This window comes from Microplitis mediator, chromosome 11, assembly GCF_029852145.1.
Source record: "Microplitis mediator isolate UGA2020A chromosome 11, iyMicMedi2.1, whole genome shotgun sequence".
Classification (NCBI taxonomy): domain Eukaryota; kingdom Metazoa; phylum Arthropoda; class Insecta; order Hymenoptera; family Braconidae; genus Microplitis; species Microplitis mediator.
In genome coordinates this window covers 15,167,552-15,183,774 of record NC_079979.1, presented here as the reverse complement: position 1 = coordinate 15,183,774, position 16,223 = coordinate 15,167,552, and the positions used below count along the sequence as shown (strand labels likewise).

The 16,223-nt window shown below is 32.3% G+C and overlaps 2 protein-coding genes across 2 annotated transcripts in view; one reads left to right on the top strand and one right to left on the bottom strand.

Annotated features, from left to right (window-relative positions):
* LOC130677001 (dynein axonemal heavy chain 2) overlaps positions 1-16,223 on the bottom strand; it is a 43,930-nt gene continuing 27,707 nt past the window's right edge. The window contains exons 35-58 of the mRNA XM_057483518.1: positions 14,729-14,949; positions 14,548-14,657; positions 14,313-14,428; positions 14,094-14,194; positions 13,515-13,693; positions 13,128-13,427; positions 12,749-13,036; positions 12,409-12,599; positions 11,974-12,301; positions 11,707-11,871; positions 11,442-11,608; positions 11,084-11,255; positions 10,571-10,783; positions 9,519-9,734; positions 9,187-9,337; positions 7,522-7,671; positions 7,233-7,365; positions 6,744-7,088; positions 5,372-5,644; positions 4,965-5,309; positions 3,609-3,743; positions 2,236-3,460; positions 387-537; positions 1-283 (exon numbers count right to left, since the gene is read on the bottom strand). Of these exons, the coding sequence (XP_057339501.1) occupies positions 129-283; positions 387-537; positions 2,236-3,460; positions 3,609-3,743; positions 4,965-5,309; positions 5,372-5,644; positions 6,744-7,088; positions 7,233-7,365; positions 7,522-7,671; positions 9,187-9,337; positions 9,519-9,734; positions 10,571-10,783; positions 11,084-11,255; positions 11,442-11,608; positions 11,707-11,871; positions 11,974-12,301; positions 12,409-12,599; positions 12,749-13,036; positions 13,128-13,427; positions 13,515-13,693; positions 14,094-14,194; positions 14,313-14,428; positions 14,548-14,657; positions 14,729-14,949 (5,830 nt within the window). The 3' untranslated portion in view covers positions 1-128. The remainder of the gene's footprint in view (positions 284-386; positions 538-2,235; positions 3,461-3,608; positions 3,744-4,964; positions 5,310-5,371; positions 5,645-6,743; positions 7,089-7,232; positions 7,366-7,521; positions 7,672-9,186; positions 9,338-9,518; positions 9,735-10,570; positions 10,784-11,083; positions 11,256-11,441; positions 11,609-11,706; positions 11,872-11,973; positions 12,302-12,408; positions 12,600-12,748; positions 13,037-13,127; positions 13,428-13,514; positions 13,694-14,093; positions 14,195-14,312; positions 14,429-14,547; positions 14,658-14,728; positions 14,950-16,223) is intronic.
* LOC130677794 (uncharacterized) overlaps positions 405-16,223 on the top strand; it is a 211,547-nt gene continuing 195,728 nt past the window's right edge. The window contains exon 1 of the mRNA XM_057484661.1: positions 405-546. The gene's annotated coding sequence lies outside the window, so the exon portion shown is untranslated. The remainder of the gene's footprint in view (positions 547-16,223) is intronic.

Genomic DNA, 16,223 nt, shown 5'->3' with positions numbered 1-16,223 from the left:
TTCAATAAAATCAATAATTTTCTTAAATATCCATGCTATAAAATTACGCTTTCCTGATGTTAATTAGCTTATTGATAGATCATCAAAACATAATTAGTAGTCAACAATTTATTTAAACTTATGCTAAATTAATCAGCTAGACTTAATAATAAAGCTGTTGCTCGCTTAATCCAAAAATCTGGAGTCTCGTATCCAGTTTTTAAATCAACAGCTACCACGAATGCTGAATGAGTTTGCGTTCCGGCCCTCAAAGGGTAGTAATAACACGGGCAATTATAAACATCTATAAAAAAAATAAACAAGAAATAATAGCAATAATAAAACTCAATAATCAACTTGAAATGTAATCAAGCTCATTGAAAATAAATAAAATTTTTCCCATTTACCTTTAGGTTTTTTCCTCGTCAGCTCAGTGGGCCGGAAATGAATTACAGGCATGTCACAGACCAGCTGCATTGGCGTTGGCTCTATCAATCTACCAGCTTTACAATCCCACCCAGCGCCTTCCAGATAAATAGATCGCACATAAACACCATCCTGCAATTGGTGAGTCGAAAAAACAAAATTAATTACATTTCATTATCTAGATATCTACACTGTAAAAAATCGGGAGTGAATGCGGATTTTATTTCAATCCAAATTCACTCCCTCACTCGGAGTTCCGGAGTTTTAAAAAAAAATCACTCCGCATGAGGAGTGAACAGGGATTTTTTATGGGCGGAGTGACACGGATTTTATTTCAATCCGCATTCACTCCGGTCCGGAGTTTTAATACTTAAATAAATTAATATTTAATAGAAACAGTTGATAATTAGAAACATAATTATTTCAATAAATAATTCATTCGGATATTAATAATTAAACTTAAACAGGGTAGCCACAAAGAAATGATTTTAAAATTCCCTGATATTTCCCGGTTTTCCAGTAAAGTTTTTCACATTTTTTCCTGATTTAGAAATTTTATTCGTCTCATTTTGATATTCAAAGTTTTTATTATGCCAGAAACCATAAAAAATGGCAATAAAATAAATTAATATTGCCTACTTTTGATTATTCGATGTTAAAAATGTATAAGTTAAAATATTTAATAAGAAATTTTATGATTTAAAAAAATTCAAAATACACTGGTTACAAAAATTAAGGGATATTAAAAAAATTTCAAATTTTTTAGTAATTTTCAACAGTTTGTAACTCGAAGGAAAATGGTCATACAATAAAAACAAAAATTCAAACTGTAGCTTCAAGTGTCTAGTTTTCTGATTTGGGTCTTTAAATTTTTTTATTATGCACGGTTCCGGAGCAATAAAAAATCAATCATAATTATCGAAAAAAATTTATTGAAGCTCGAAGACCGTTTTTAAGACGAGCAAAAATTTGGTAAATTTCTTTTTCGATAGTTTTCTTAGGATTACTCTGGATTCGCACATAATAAAAAAATTTAAAGACCAGATCAGAAAACTAGACACTTGAAGCTACAATTTGAATTTTTTGTTTTTGTCATATGACCATTTTCCTTCGAGTTATAATCTGTTGAAAATCACTCTAAAATTTGAAATTTTTTTAAAATCCCTTAATTTTTATAACTAGTGTATAATAGAAAATTTTTTAAATTTTGAACTGTTACAATTTAATTCTCGGATACTTTTCAAAATTCCTTGACATTTCCATGATATTTCCCGGTTGCATTAAATTCCCTGATAATTCCCGATACTCCCGGTTTTCCCGATTCGTGACCACCCTGTTAAAATATTATGTTTTTAATTTATAAAATGTTTTAGTAACTCACTAAATTATAATTTCATATACATAATGTAAAGTGAAAATATTAAACTATTGAACAGCTATAGTGACATAGTTTTTATGGGAATATTTCATATTTCGGTACAATATGAAATGTTATCTCGTGATATGTTTGATGTCAGTCATACGACAGTTTGTGACTCAATGGAATTATATTTGCTCAAGTTTTATTATCAGCTGCTTAATTTTTAAAAATCATTTTGCGTGAATATATGGTCAGGGAGCTCGTAATTATTTCCGTACTCAATATAAATGTCAAAATATCAAAGCTCACTATGTATTAGTAATTTTTTTTATAATTAATATTTTCCGAAACTCCCCTTCGGAGTGAAATTCAATCCGAGGGAATTAAATAAATAAAAAGTCATCCACTCCGCGTTCACTCCTCATATTTTTTACAGTGTATTTAGATTTATTTATTTATAAAAATTGTACCGTTGGTGGTTCGACAATAGCGTCGTTATCAATATCAATAACATTAAATTCCCAAATAAGTGAATCAATAGAGAGATTCGATTGTCTCGCTGAAGTTTGAAGCACAGCAGTAAGAAAAGCCGTAGGAAAGGTGTAGGCGGCAAGCCAGAACAGTAAAGGCGTATGAGTGGTTTCCGCCCACTTAGCCAAGTGTTGAACACGGCTGATGAGATCTCGGGTCCATGAGCCTAAGGCTTTTAAGGACGGATAAGCTGTCAGCCAGGTTGACGGTACACGACCCTCGTATACACACGTGAATATTTCTTCCAGCTCGTCTGACATTACTATCAGTCCTTTGATCCCACGTTGTAAATCTCGTACACTGTCTCGTGTCAATTCAAGTAGGATATTGTACCGTACTATTTCCTGTAGCAACACAACACTAAGTGGTGTCTTATTTGTTGATCCAATTAGTTTCTCTGCTGTCTCATAGTCGATATTTCTTGGCAGCATTGCTTCTATGTCACTTGCTAGTTGCATCACTTTGTCTTCTTTGGTACAACTGCTACTGGTTGTAATTTCATCGGATGACACTTGAATCTGCAGACTCATCAAAGTTTCGAACATTGAACGTGTCTCAATGATAAGTGACGTTATGTCTGCATTCATATGCTGACCAAATACTTCTGGTTTGTCTGTACTCGGTAGCATCGTTATAAAATCACAATAAGACTCTAGTGATCCATCACGTGGAACGTAGTAACTTGATAATGATGACAGGCGATAGGATTCTTTTGTAAATATATCAGGATTTAAATATTGCTGGACATAGGTCATGAGCAAACGTCGATCCCAGTCATCAGTTACGTGACCTCCGTAGCATACACCAGCTATCAAATATTTTAAAGCTTCCCAAGGAGTTTCTTCAGGATATTCATCTAAATATACTTGCAGAATATTATCTGATATTTTAAAGTCTGAGTCGTTGAAGCTGTAAATTACATTCCAACCGAGTTGTTGAAATTTTTTACGTTCAAGTAAAATAGAGTGAAAAAATACAAGCGCGAATAATAGTTTTTTGTATTTAGATTTAGCCTGACAAATGTCAAATTGAGTTGCTGTAATTAAACCATAGAGTCGTTTCATGTTGGCTTTTAGACCCTTGGGCGGTTCTGTAGTCATTTTAACTCCCGCTTGAAGGATTGATATAGGAAACTCCGACGTCGGACTTGAACTCAGCCATAGTCTTTAAACAAATTTGCATATTCAATTTTGTACACAATCAAATTGAAACAAAAATACTCGAGAAATTTTTTAGTCATAAATAATATCAAATTATTTAAGTAAATTATTTGTTGAACTAATAATACGATAGATAATTTAATAGCTGGTACCTGAATTCAGGATGTAAGTTTTTATTATTTATTAATGACTCGACAATTTTATCTAACGTCGGCATCCAACTAAGTGACAGATGACAGTTTGCTAAAAATATCCAGGACCCGTCTTGCGAACCCGCTTCAATCATACTGATAATAAATGTCTCGTTAATTATAAATTATCAATAATATGACGAATTGAAAATAATACAATCGATAATAGTAGTAGGGAAGAGGGACAAAACGGGATACTTAAGAAATTATTAAATTTTTGAGAACTCAAATATGCTAAATCTTTTTTTTTTTTTTTAATGACATTCAAAGTAAAAAAAAAACAATTTTCACTTTGCGGGCAAAGTAGGATAATCCTCTAAAAAAGGTGAAAAAAAAAATTTTGAGATATCAAATAAATTTGATTAAATTAAATTTTTTTGTGAGTAATTTATAGGGTAAAAGCCCTATACCCGCTCAGTATCATTAGTCGCTTACTTTAATTGTTTAAGGCGTTTTTTTATAATTTTTATTAAAAAAAATTATAACTAAAAATATTATTATTGATAAATAATTATTTGTGAATCTAAATATATTAAAATATGATGTATCAAATTATTTTATAATAGATTATAAATTTAATTTAAATGACTGTTTTCAAAATCGCGCAAAGCCGGGCATTTTTTACTTCAACGTTCATTCGTTAGATTAAATTTAGGTCACGTCAAATTTTTTAAGATTTGTTATAACTATATCTTATTGAATATATTTTTTAAAATTCATGAAATTTTATATTATGAAAGAATAAAGTAGTATAATTTATAAATTATTTGTCCAAATCAATAAACTTATAATATTTTAATTGATATTGTCTTTGAGCGACTATAGGGCCATGTGTTGGTCGAGTAATGGCACATCACAACTTTTAGCGAGCGACTATGGGTACACTCAAGGACCTTATTTAAAAAATTAATAATAATTAATTATCAAGATTATTCTTGAAACTTAAATTTTATTCTAATACTCGAAACTTCAAAAAATAACTATAAAAAAAAATATGGTTTTTCATTTTATTTATTAATTTATATTGAGTGATTTAATCTCACTCCAATGAAAAGTGAGCGGGTATAGGGGCTTTTACCTTATAAAGAAAAATTTCATTTCTTATAATTATTGGATGCAAAGAAAGAACAAAATTTTTTAATAGTTTTCATCATAAAACAAAAGTCATTAGTATTTTTTGACTGACACTCGATTCTTGAAAAAGTTGAACAAAAAAAAAATCAAAATAATGCTTAGAAACAAAATTTTTTTATAAAATTTTGGGGGAACCCCCCGACCCCTATCATTATTTTAAAATTTATAATGTAATATAATAACTTAGTAGCGATAGGTGCTTGTCCCTGTCCAAGTGACAGTGTCATAAATCTCTGAGCCATTCCTTTACTTTCTGCTAATTGCATTAATTCCGCGGTTGGATCAACGCCCGGAGACAGGATGAATATCAGTGGTGACTGCGACGTTGAGTCATCCAACACTTCCTTGATATCTAAAACTGGCGGCTCCACAAATCTTGATCCTAAATTATTTATTATAAACTTCGTTACGCTAAATATTACGCGATCACTCCTGCAGCTTCTTATTATCAATATTTTCTGTAGTTCCGTTAGTGATTCCTCCCATCCTCCTGGTAATCTTATTGATTCTGGTTCGATATTTGTGTACCTGCAATAATATTCAATTTATTTATTTATTTTATTGATATTATTATTTATTTAAATCAGTACCAATTGTGCCAATCGCGTGTACGTTCTTCAAATGACGACACTATCCCATGAAATCCAGGAAATTTATCAAGTTCGGTAATATTATCCCAATTTTCATTGGATAACCAAGTAACTGGTTTTTCCGGTTGGTGTTCGCGGTCAAAAACTATCCCGCCTTTCAATAAAAAATTATACTCCGCTGGGTTCATTTTCCCTTGGGCTTGGAGTATTTTTATACACATGTGGAATGAAAATAATAGTTTATGACGCTCAAATAACCCGCGACACGTGTTCCTGAATAATTTATACACAAAGGAATATACATAATATAATATAATATATATATTATCGGGTTATGAAAAAAAATATTATTTATCTTTTGAATTTAATGGCATTCTAAGTCAGTGCCAACACTTTTTAAAAATTTTCAATGACAACTGTCACAAGTGTATCAAAATTTTATCAATTAATTAAAAAAAAATTAAAGCATTAATTGAAAAAAGGACGAGATATAGATTTAAAAAAAAATTACTTCCAGTGGTTATCAATCAGGAGTTAAACGAAATTTGTTGAATAAATTTTAGCCTACGAAATTAAAAAATTGACATGAAGATTTTACTTAAATTTATTTAACAAATTTCGTTTGACTCCCAATTGATATACTGTAAAAAATCGGGAGTGAATTTGGAGTGATTATGGATTTTATTTAAATTCGGATTCACTCGGAGTTCCGGAGTTTTTTAAAAAAATTACTCCGCATACGGAGTAAAAAGGGAGTTTGTCTTTTCTCCGGAGTGATTTCAGAGGTCTCAATTTTATTTCAATCCGCATTCAGTCCGATTTGGAGTTTGAATATTAAAATAAACTCACCTTCGTAGTGACTTCACTCTAAGGAGATTAAATAAATAAACAGTCATCCGCTCCGCATTCACTCCGAATTTAATCCGCATTCATTCCGCAAATTTTTCAAAGCAGACCAACTGTAAGTAATTTTTTGAAAAATCTATAGCTCAACAAAATTTTCCTTTTTTCCATTAATGCTATAATATTTTTTTAATTAATTGATAAGATTTTGATACGCTTATGACAGTTAAGTCATTGAAAATTTTTAAAAAGTCGGGGGCACTGTCTGAGAATAGCCTTAAACTCACGGTGACCGACTTGATGAACTTTGAAAATTGAACTTTACTAATTTGAACTTTGGTAAGTTTGAACTTTGGTAAATTTGAACTTTTATGAATGATGAAAGATGATGGAAAAAATGATGAAAGAAATACTAAATTATTCAAAGTTCAAATTTACCAAAGTTCAAATTTACAAAAGTTCAAATTTCCAAGTTCAAAGTGTAAAAGTTCAAATTTTCGAAATTCATTATGTATGGAACCAAACTCACGTGTAAACGGCATAAGTGTGATAGTCATTCAATGCGTCAATCCTTTCGTTAATTTTGTGTTTTTTCGGACATTTTTCGATAGAATGCATAAAGAGATTGATGTAGGAGTCCAGTGAGAATTGATACATCGGATCAATTAAGTACAATTGGTTTAAAATAAAAAATAATATCGTCGCACGTCGAGAACAAGGACGATATTGTTCTCTAGCTTCGTCTATTTCTTTTTCCGTGGCCAACGAGATGACTAAAGACTCTTGGACTGAAGTTGAGGTACTTTTTGAAGTCTGTAATGTGTTCAAGAGGTCTAGGTCGTCCAACAAAGATCCTGAAGCCACACTCAGGAGACTGAAAAAGTTAAGCTCTGATTTATCTTTTTTAAATATTAGGTATAAAAAAATTTGTGCTCGAAAAAGTAAATTTTGCTTCTAATGAAGTCTTTTTAAATAAAACTTAATTAATTAATTATTTAAATTATAAAATTAAATATACTGTAAAATTTTGTCTTCTAATTCTTTTAAAGTTCGTTTGCCTGTGGCAATGCTGAGTACCAAGTTGTCTTTCTGCTCTTCGAGTTGTGGCTTTTCCTTTCTCACCGCAATGCCGAGTAGTTGAGTTTCTAAACCTAAGATACGTCATAGTCATATAGTTGTTGCCAACAGTTGAGAGACTGAGCAGCGAGTCAAGAGAAACCATACCATTGAGTATGTCATCTTAGAGCCCAGTTGTGCACTAGTGCTCTCTATTAGCGTTATATATGTATATGTATATATATATGTACCTTGTTCCTTAATGGCGAAGTTGCATAATGCAGTTTTGGTTGATATCTCCGGACTATAATGTGGGTTTGCCAGTTTCGTTGTTATATATAGACGGAAGTTGTCGTTATAACTAATCATTTTATCATTAAATTTAATCATTACTGCATCACCTGTTACAATTAATTATTAGTTTATTCGCTCAACTATTAAGTGCAGTTTAATAAATTTAAAATAATATTTTAGATTTAATTAAACGTTAGTACACGGAAAAAAATGAGCTATATAAATTGAGAATGACAAGTAATATAATGATAAAGTGATCAGTAAATACCATCATTCTAAATAGTAATTTTTTTATTTATGATTGAAACGTGAATAATTACAGGATAAGTATGAAAATTTATTGTCTATGTGAGAAAAATTACTATTTAAACTTTAAAAATCGTAACTGATACTTAGAAAATAGACGACACGTATTATAAAATTTACTATTTGAATGTTAAAATTCCCCATATTGATAACCGGGTTCCGGGTTATAATTTCAAATAGTAATTTTTAAAGTTTATTTTTTTCCGTGTATTTTTAGTAGATTTCATAGAAATATATCTTTTGCATTTGTCCTCATGGTGGAATTTTCAAAGAATTTTGCCATAATCTATCATAATTCATTGAGTAGGATCTAAAAATACCATTAGTTCAAAAGTTTATATATGTATGTAATATAACGCGCCTTTTTGCGACGATAGCGGCCACAATTTTTAACGGATCTTAATGAAACTTGGCACACTTATTCTATGAACGATTATCACGGTTAAGTTCGAAAATGAGCAAAATCGGTCAACTAGTTTAGAAATTGTGGACATTTGAAATTCAAAAAATAACGAAAAATCCTACTTTTTCGGCTTTTTTCGTAAATAACTTTTTAACGGCTGTATCTATCCTTATTATGTAAAAAGAACTTGATAGCCGATAGAAAAAGCTATATATTCCTTTTTTTATTTTTTGTTTTACAATAATTGTTCCACTTTTAATAAGGGTTCAAAGTCACATAATTGACTCATGTGTTGTGGTGATAATGCCATTGTTTATATCTTTGAAAATTTTCGATGGGTGATTATTAAATTATATGTACTTATTCTTTAGGTAATTATCTTGATCAAGTTTAAAAATTTATAAAAATCGGTGAGCATTCTAGAAATGGTGGCAATTTTAAATTTTCTAATGAATGAAAAATGCTGTTTTCTGTGTTATTTTTTTGTAAATAACGTTGTAATGCGTACATCTATCATTAACGGTTTGATTGAAGTGAGAAATCTACTTCCATTTCGGATGCCGAATGGCCTTTTTTATTCTTTCAATGGAATATAAATATTTTTTTCACGTTACTCTGTACTGTAATTGACAGTTTAATTAGAAAACTTTAAAATTCTTCATGGTATGTTATCGGAATTGGTTGATTCGAGAATTAGGTCATTTCTACAGTTCACTTTATAGATTTTTTTTTTATATTAGAATTAGAAGAATTTTTTAATATCCATAATTATTTTTATGATTTTTTTTTTAATGATGAGGTTTCTATATTAAATTGAAATTTTTTTAAAGGAAAATAGGGCAAAGAATGTAATTACGGAGTAGTAATTAATACTGCTTAAAAGTTAGTAATTAATAATATATCAAGTGTGTACCTAATTTGATAAATGATCTGTGTAAAATAGGACTTAATATAGGATCTATATGTTCTCCAATATTTTCCAGTAGCACAGGCTCTCCAAATTGTAACGCCAGCTCTAAAACCCTCGTGAAATCTTGCCTGGCAAAGTCGATGACTCGCAAACTCTGCAAGGTTTGATGTGGGTTACAAACAATCTTAGATAATTGTCGATAATATATTCGTAGTGGAAGTCTTCGTATGGAGTAGTTGGAGTAGTATTAGTCGTTTCAGTAAGTAGCAAGTAGTAAGTAGTAAGTAGTAAGTAGAGAGTCGTGTGTAGTCGTAGTTGAGTATAAAGGAACCTACGTTAGTTGCCTCCATACTCTTGATCCACTTGACTGCCTGACATTGAGGATCAATAACAAGAGGCCACCGCGTGCTCTGGGTTATAATGATACCATTCTCGGTGCTGAATTCATCGGAAGGCAGGCCTTGAATGTTCCATTCCCTAATTGTTGTTGGATTGCTTAGGAACTGCTTTACGTCTAACTCGCTGGTATAGGGAATTCCCTTCTCTTGTACCTGTAAAAATCAATATATACATTTATACATTCATATATATATTTATTAGAGCTTCGTTTCCGGTGGTTTATTTTTTTATCATCAAGCAAAATATTGTTCATGCTGAAAAAAAATTCCTGCCAAGATTGAGCTCTTAATTTCAATCCCAAGTACTTTTCATTCGATTTCAAAGACTTCCATTTTAAAATACAGTCGAGTCGCGTTATGAGTCCGCCTAATTTCCCCTACTTTATAAGCGTGTGAGTGTGTACATGATTATTTTCGTAGTCATAGAGGGGAAATGTCTTCCAAGAAATATAAGTCAGCGGACTCATAACGCGACTGGACTGTACACGTAAATTTAATTACGTTTTTTTAACTTTCTAATACTCAGCTGCATTTTATGATATCGACGCGGCTTTTGTCGCAAATTCTAGGACATTTAGTGTTCTTCAAAAGTGCCCATAGTAATTTAGCTGTCATTTAAGCTATTTCACTTGTGGCTGTTGCGGGGGTCATTTTTGCTATGAAACTAACCTTCTTCGGCTTGCAGAGCGTAAATTAATTAAAGTACACTAAATTTTACAATATTTTGCTTGATGACCAAAGAAAAAAAAACCTTCACCGGAAACGAAGCACCCTAATATTTGTAGATACTCGAAGTAGACCAATGTATCAGCTGGTATTTAAATTACATTAGTTTTCATATGTCAGGTCATAAAAAATTACTTTAAATGACGTTTTAACACAAAACCTTTTTATTTAATTTTAAAAGAAAATCAAAATAATTTACGGTGAATTCAAAATAAAATAAAATGTCAATATCGGAAGTAAAAGTTTGCCAATTGCTGTCTCACCTCTTTCATCCAAATCTCAACGAGTTCCTCACGGTAATTGGACAAGAACGGACCCAAGTAAGATATGAAAGCAGTTGATATGAGGCAATCACCGGGTAGACGCTCGTAAAACTCCCCTAAGGACTCTACTGTCTCTTGCCATCGAAGATGCTCATCTGAGAGACCATCCACTAGCATTGCCGCTCGTTCTAACTTTATCTTCAGCAGATTAGCCTGATGATAAAAGAGAAAAAAAATAAATAAAAAATAAGAATGAAGAGGAAAAAATAAAGCAAAGCAAAAAGTTGAGCTAAAAATAAAAATGAAAAAAAAAAAAAAAAACATTAAAAAGAGTTGAATTTTGTTGCAGAGAAAAGTTTTCACGAGATCCGTAATAGATCCTCGCGGCCAATTTGGCCGCCGTTGAAAGGGAGAATTTGTTGAATACTTCCGACGTCTTGCATCATTATTACGTGCTTGAGGAGGCGGTAAAAAAAGATCGATATTGCGAGTGGAGCTTTTTCAAGTACTCACCAGTCTAATTAGGTCTTCTTTTTCCTTCATCTTCGCGTCGTACATTTGCTGTAGACTCTCCAACTCAGAACGCAACTTTTGCAATTGTATTACGGCTTCGTTGTAGGCTATCTCTTTTTCACTCAGTGATTTAAGTGCTAACTCTAGGCGTTCTCTTTTAGGTGCCACTATTCTAGTGATTAAAATTACAATATATATAACACATGCATTCGCACACGTGTGGGGAGTTTAATTATTTATACGGCACTTAATTTCTACCAGGTAATTAGTAAATTTCGTGTTGATTGTTGGCGTATAAAATTAAAGCTCTCAAAACTTTACTCGCATTTATATTTTTATCTTGACATGAGATTATTACCTGTAGAGTTTGCCGTATTGTTTCATCGCAATTACCCACATGCAAAGTGATTTCGCTGCAATTGATACTTGGCCTACTTTGTCCGGATTAAATTCCGGATTTGAAGTATACTTTTTGATAGCTTTCAGTGTACGATCTGTTATACGATCTTTATTAAAGTTTTTTAACTGCAATACATTATTAATTAATGGCGATTAATTAATAAGAGCAAAATGATAAATGAAAAAATAAAAAGTTAATTTTATTTAGCCTCAAATCCACTAACCGAATATAAGAAATTGACGTCGCCCAGTTGTCGCTTGGATTCCGCCCAAGTTGGCTCGGAGTTTTTCAGTATCATCACTGCCTCCATGACCATTTCGACGCCGGGGGGCGGCCGAGCAAATGATTTTATCTCGGCGAGATCTTTCTTATTGAGAGTATCGAGTGCCTATAAAAAAAAAAAACAAACAAGCAAACAACTTTATTCGTTTACTAAACTTTTAAGCAAAAGAGTTTGATATTGTTATATAATTGTGTAAATATAAAGTGCCTTCATAGCTTCATCCAACGCGGGCTCGACAGTTTCGAGATCAGCTCTCGCAAGCATCTCCAACTTCTTGCACTCCTTGGACTCTTTCTCAATGCGAATAGACCTGGCAGTGACATTCTTCTGTGTCTCGTCCGCGTCTCGTCGTTGGTTGACAATTGTCACTAGATATTCCTCACAATCCTCCGTCGCTTTGAGTACCTGTCTCTGTGTCACTTCTAGTTCAACTGCCATCTCATTTACCTTGTCTTTGGTTTCATTGATCTTAGTAAGGCCACTGTGAAGTTTGTTCGCTTGCTCAGCAACTTTTTGTCTTCTACTCTCGAGCATGCTAAAATCAAAGTTTAAACAAACAAAAAAAAGGCACACATTTGTGTGTGACATGATGGAACAGAGACGCGACTACTCAACTAAACGGAGATGAGTTTAAAAGCTTACTTTTTGTAACCAACAACGAGTTGAAGAAAATTTGCTGGTGTCACGTAGCAGTATCTCTTCATATCCATTGCCATTCTTTTCGAGTACTGTATTACCGTGTCGTGAATTAGAGCAAAGGTCGCGGTAATACCGTCGACCATGCGTTCTTGCAATGAATAAATTGGTGGTGTGGTTTCTGACCTCGTGGGCTCCTGGCCAGTGGAAATAAAGTAATAAAAGAATAACAGTGGGGTTTTGATCAATTGACTATCTCTTTATTGTTATTATTATTATTTTTGAATGCCATTATTATTATTACCAGGATTTTTTGTTTTATTATCAAACATACAATGACTCTTACCAGTTTGTCCACCCCAGTGATTGTCGTAACGAGGCTAAGATTCATGAGGAACTTGTTGCCGACTTCCAAGAGTGCTTCTCTAGGCCACGCAAGAAACCAGTCGATCGTTGTGCAATTTATCAACGACGGATATTGCCGTAAACGATTGCGAAACTTTTCACCAATTGGATTCATGCATAACATGATGTGCATATTGGCGCGCACACGTTCAAACATAAATAAAATAATTGATTCGGTGGTCGGTATGATACCCGCTTTGGTGGCTTCTTTAATCAGACGGTTTTTAATCTATATCGAGTGAACAAAGTGAATAAAAGACCTAAATCTCAGCGATAAAATCATAGTTTGAGTTTATCGTAAGCCCGATAACGAAACAAACCTCTTCAATTTCGTCGGTTTTGTGCAAGTTTGCGACTTGACCGGTTCCGAGCATGCTGTTGACGATTTCAAGAAATTGCTCCTCGACGACCTGAGAATCGTGAAAAAGAAAACTCGTTGGCGTGTTGTCCACTCCTGTCATTGAGTAAAGTCTCTTGAGATCTTCACGAAATTCTAGAACACCGTAGTGCTTGGTTACTTGCACTTGAAAGACTTTCAATTCGCTCATGTAACTGGCTATTTTAGACAGAGATTGCCTTCCACTACCACCAATCCCGACGAGTAGCATGTTACCGCGTGGCTGAAAGCCCACCGCAATTCACCATTGAGTATTGAGTTGTGAAAAGTTCCATTAACGATTTTTATTATAAAATAATATTTTAGTTACTTGGGAAATAACTCGTGCAATCCGGCAAATGTGCTCGACAGCTTGACTAAAAAGAACGAGATTAAGTCTTACAACTCCCGGTGACGTATTATATTCCTCCATCTGTCTTTCAATGTGACAACGTACTGGGTGCATGTCCTGCAGGTCCTCGTATATGTTCCGGGCGTTCATGAAGGTGCCTATAATAAAAAAGTTTGAGGTAAAGCGTTTTGTGCGAAGTGTGCGAGAAATGAATAATTCATCAGTCCACAGCAGACGAAGAAGAAGCTCTTTTCTTCGTGGATTCCTGGGTGACATCGTCTTATTCGCTCTGATGGAATTTCTTTAGATACATTTTTCTTTTTATTTATTTTTCTTTAAGTCTTCTTTTTTATGGTGCTATTGCAGACCCGAAAGGATGAACTCGTAAAATCCCTCACCATGATGCTCGCTTTCAGTCCTATCATCTATATTCGGAAATTTTTTATCTCTATCTTTTCTTCAGCTCTTTACCTTACCCTCGAACCCTCGAGTGGAGAAGAATTTTTACGAATACTTGCTGTGAAAGAGATTGGAGTCTTGAATTGAGAATACACTTACCAAATACAGGACAACGTCTTTCCGGGCACAGATTGTGAAATGTCAGCTCAAAGTATTTGCCCAGCTGTTCATTCACCTTTGAAATCAACCAATCACGGTCCCTGTATATATGTTCACGATAAATTCTAATAACAAATTCACACTTTGGTAATATATGATTATTGATGCCCTAGGAACGGTAAAAAGAATTTTTTATTTCTTCTCTCCGTTCGTTATTACCAGTCGTCAATCAGACGGTCACTGAACACTCGGAAAATCTCGTGAATCCAGAGACGGAGAAATGTCCACCGGGAATATTGGTAATCTTTGTGGCTACGTAGAAGACCCTGGAATACCTAGTGACATATATTTTTTATTATCGATTTTATAAAAATATAATTTTAAGAAAACTCAGTCATTAATTTTTCAGTCTCTCGACTAATTTAAACTCGATTGATAATGAATATATAATAACCTTTGATATATCTCGTAGATTAAATAAATAATGGATTTTACCCGGAGTAGGTAGCATTGCTTTTACTACACTATTATAAATTTCAATAGTCGACAAAGTTATTTCTGTAGCTGTGAAATTATTTAAAAATAATTTAAACTGATCAGTTTTTTAAATAAATTCTTATGAAAATTTTTTTTACCGATTCCCTTGACTTCTGGATTAAAGTCAAGCAACTGTTGATTCAACATTGTACTGTATATGCGTACAATTTGTTTTTCCATTGGAAGAGTCATATTAATAATATTAAATTTAGTAATCAAACGATTACTTATGACATTGCGTCCGCCGCCACTAGGCCCCATAGCGCTCATCAATTGCATTTTCTTGATGTACTTCTGAGTTTGTTTCGTACGGTGATACCTGTTGATTTTACAGCCGGTATAGTTTTGTAGATCGAATAATAAAAAGAAAATTTTTTGTTTATTTTAAGAGGGGTCTGGACTTTTTTCTCTTTTACACTCAAGTTGACGAACGGTATTATCTTTGTTGCTCTTGCGCAGTAAATAGAAACTTTATTGACGATTTTCTCGTAAATTAATGAACATTTGAAAAAAATAAAAACCTAGATTGATAGATTATAGAATAATGCATCTAGCCTTGTTCTTAATTTTGCGTATAGAGGTTTTGTTTAGAGAAAAGCTTGAATAAAAACTACTATAGACCCTCCTTAAATAATTTTGTTTATAAATAAACGAGCAATCTACAGTCACTACGTAACTGACCAAGTATTACTACAAAATTTATTAGATACGATTTGAAATTAACTGTTTATTGAAATCTCTACTCTAAATTAGCTGTAGAATCTGTTGTTTATTTTTATTATCATTGAAATTTAATGAGATAAATCTCATCATTAACTCGCAGGCTTATTGATTTCGATGATTGTATAATCATAGGATTCTTGAAAAAAAATCTTCACACGGTCAAATTTTCTTTTTTTGTTAGTTGTCTACTATATATTTTTTTTCACTGATACCAAATTAAATCTGCTTAATTTTGATTATCATAGTAGATATGGCATAGACTAAATTTTTAAAATTTTCTTTTAATTATATATATTCAGTCATATTCAGTAACAGAATAATTAAAATATTAATTTATTTAAAGAAAACAAGAACGATCGTCTTTTTCCCGCGGAATTTAAATGTAATTAGAATGATATAAATCTATTTATCTCAATACTTGGCAATTAAAAAGAGTTCAACCCGAGTCGAAATTTAGAGCCTCTATAGGCCCCTCTAGCCCGAGATAGATCCGATTGAGAGCCCTGTAGTCCTCTAGCTCCGACTTTGAACCCATAGGTCCGAACATTCACTGAGAGGTCCGATTTTGAACCTTCGTTCGACAATATTAGTCCCGTAATAAATTCCGATTCATTATAATTAAATTATTTATGATGATATAAAAAATTAAAGATTTTTAAAAATTAATTATAAGGATTATTTTTTTGACATGCAACGAAATTTATATAAAATTAATTATTATTATTCCTACATTATTATTAATTTATTATAAAAAATTGATCTATTAACAGCATTTGCTATATATTTTGATAATTTTAATTGAAATTATTTTAATCATTGTAAATGCAAATAATATCCAGAGTAACATAGATTATTATTAATCATAATATT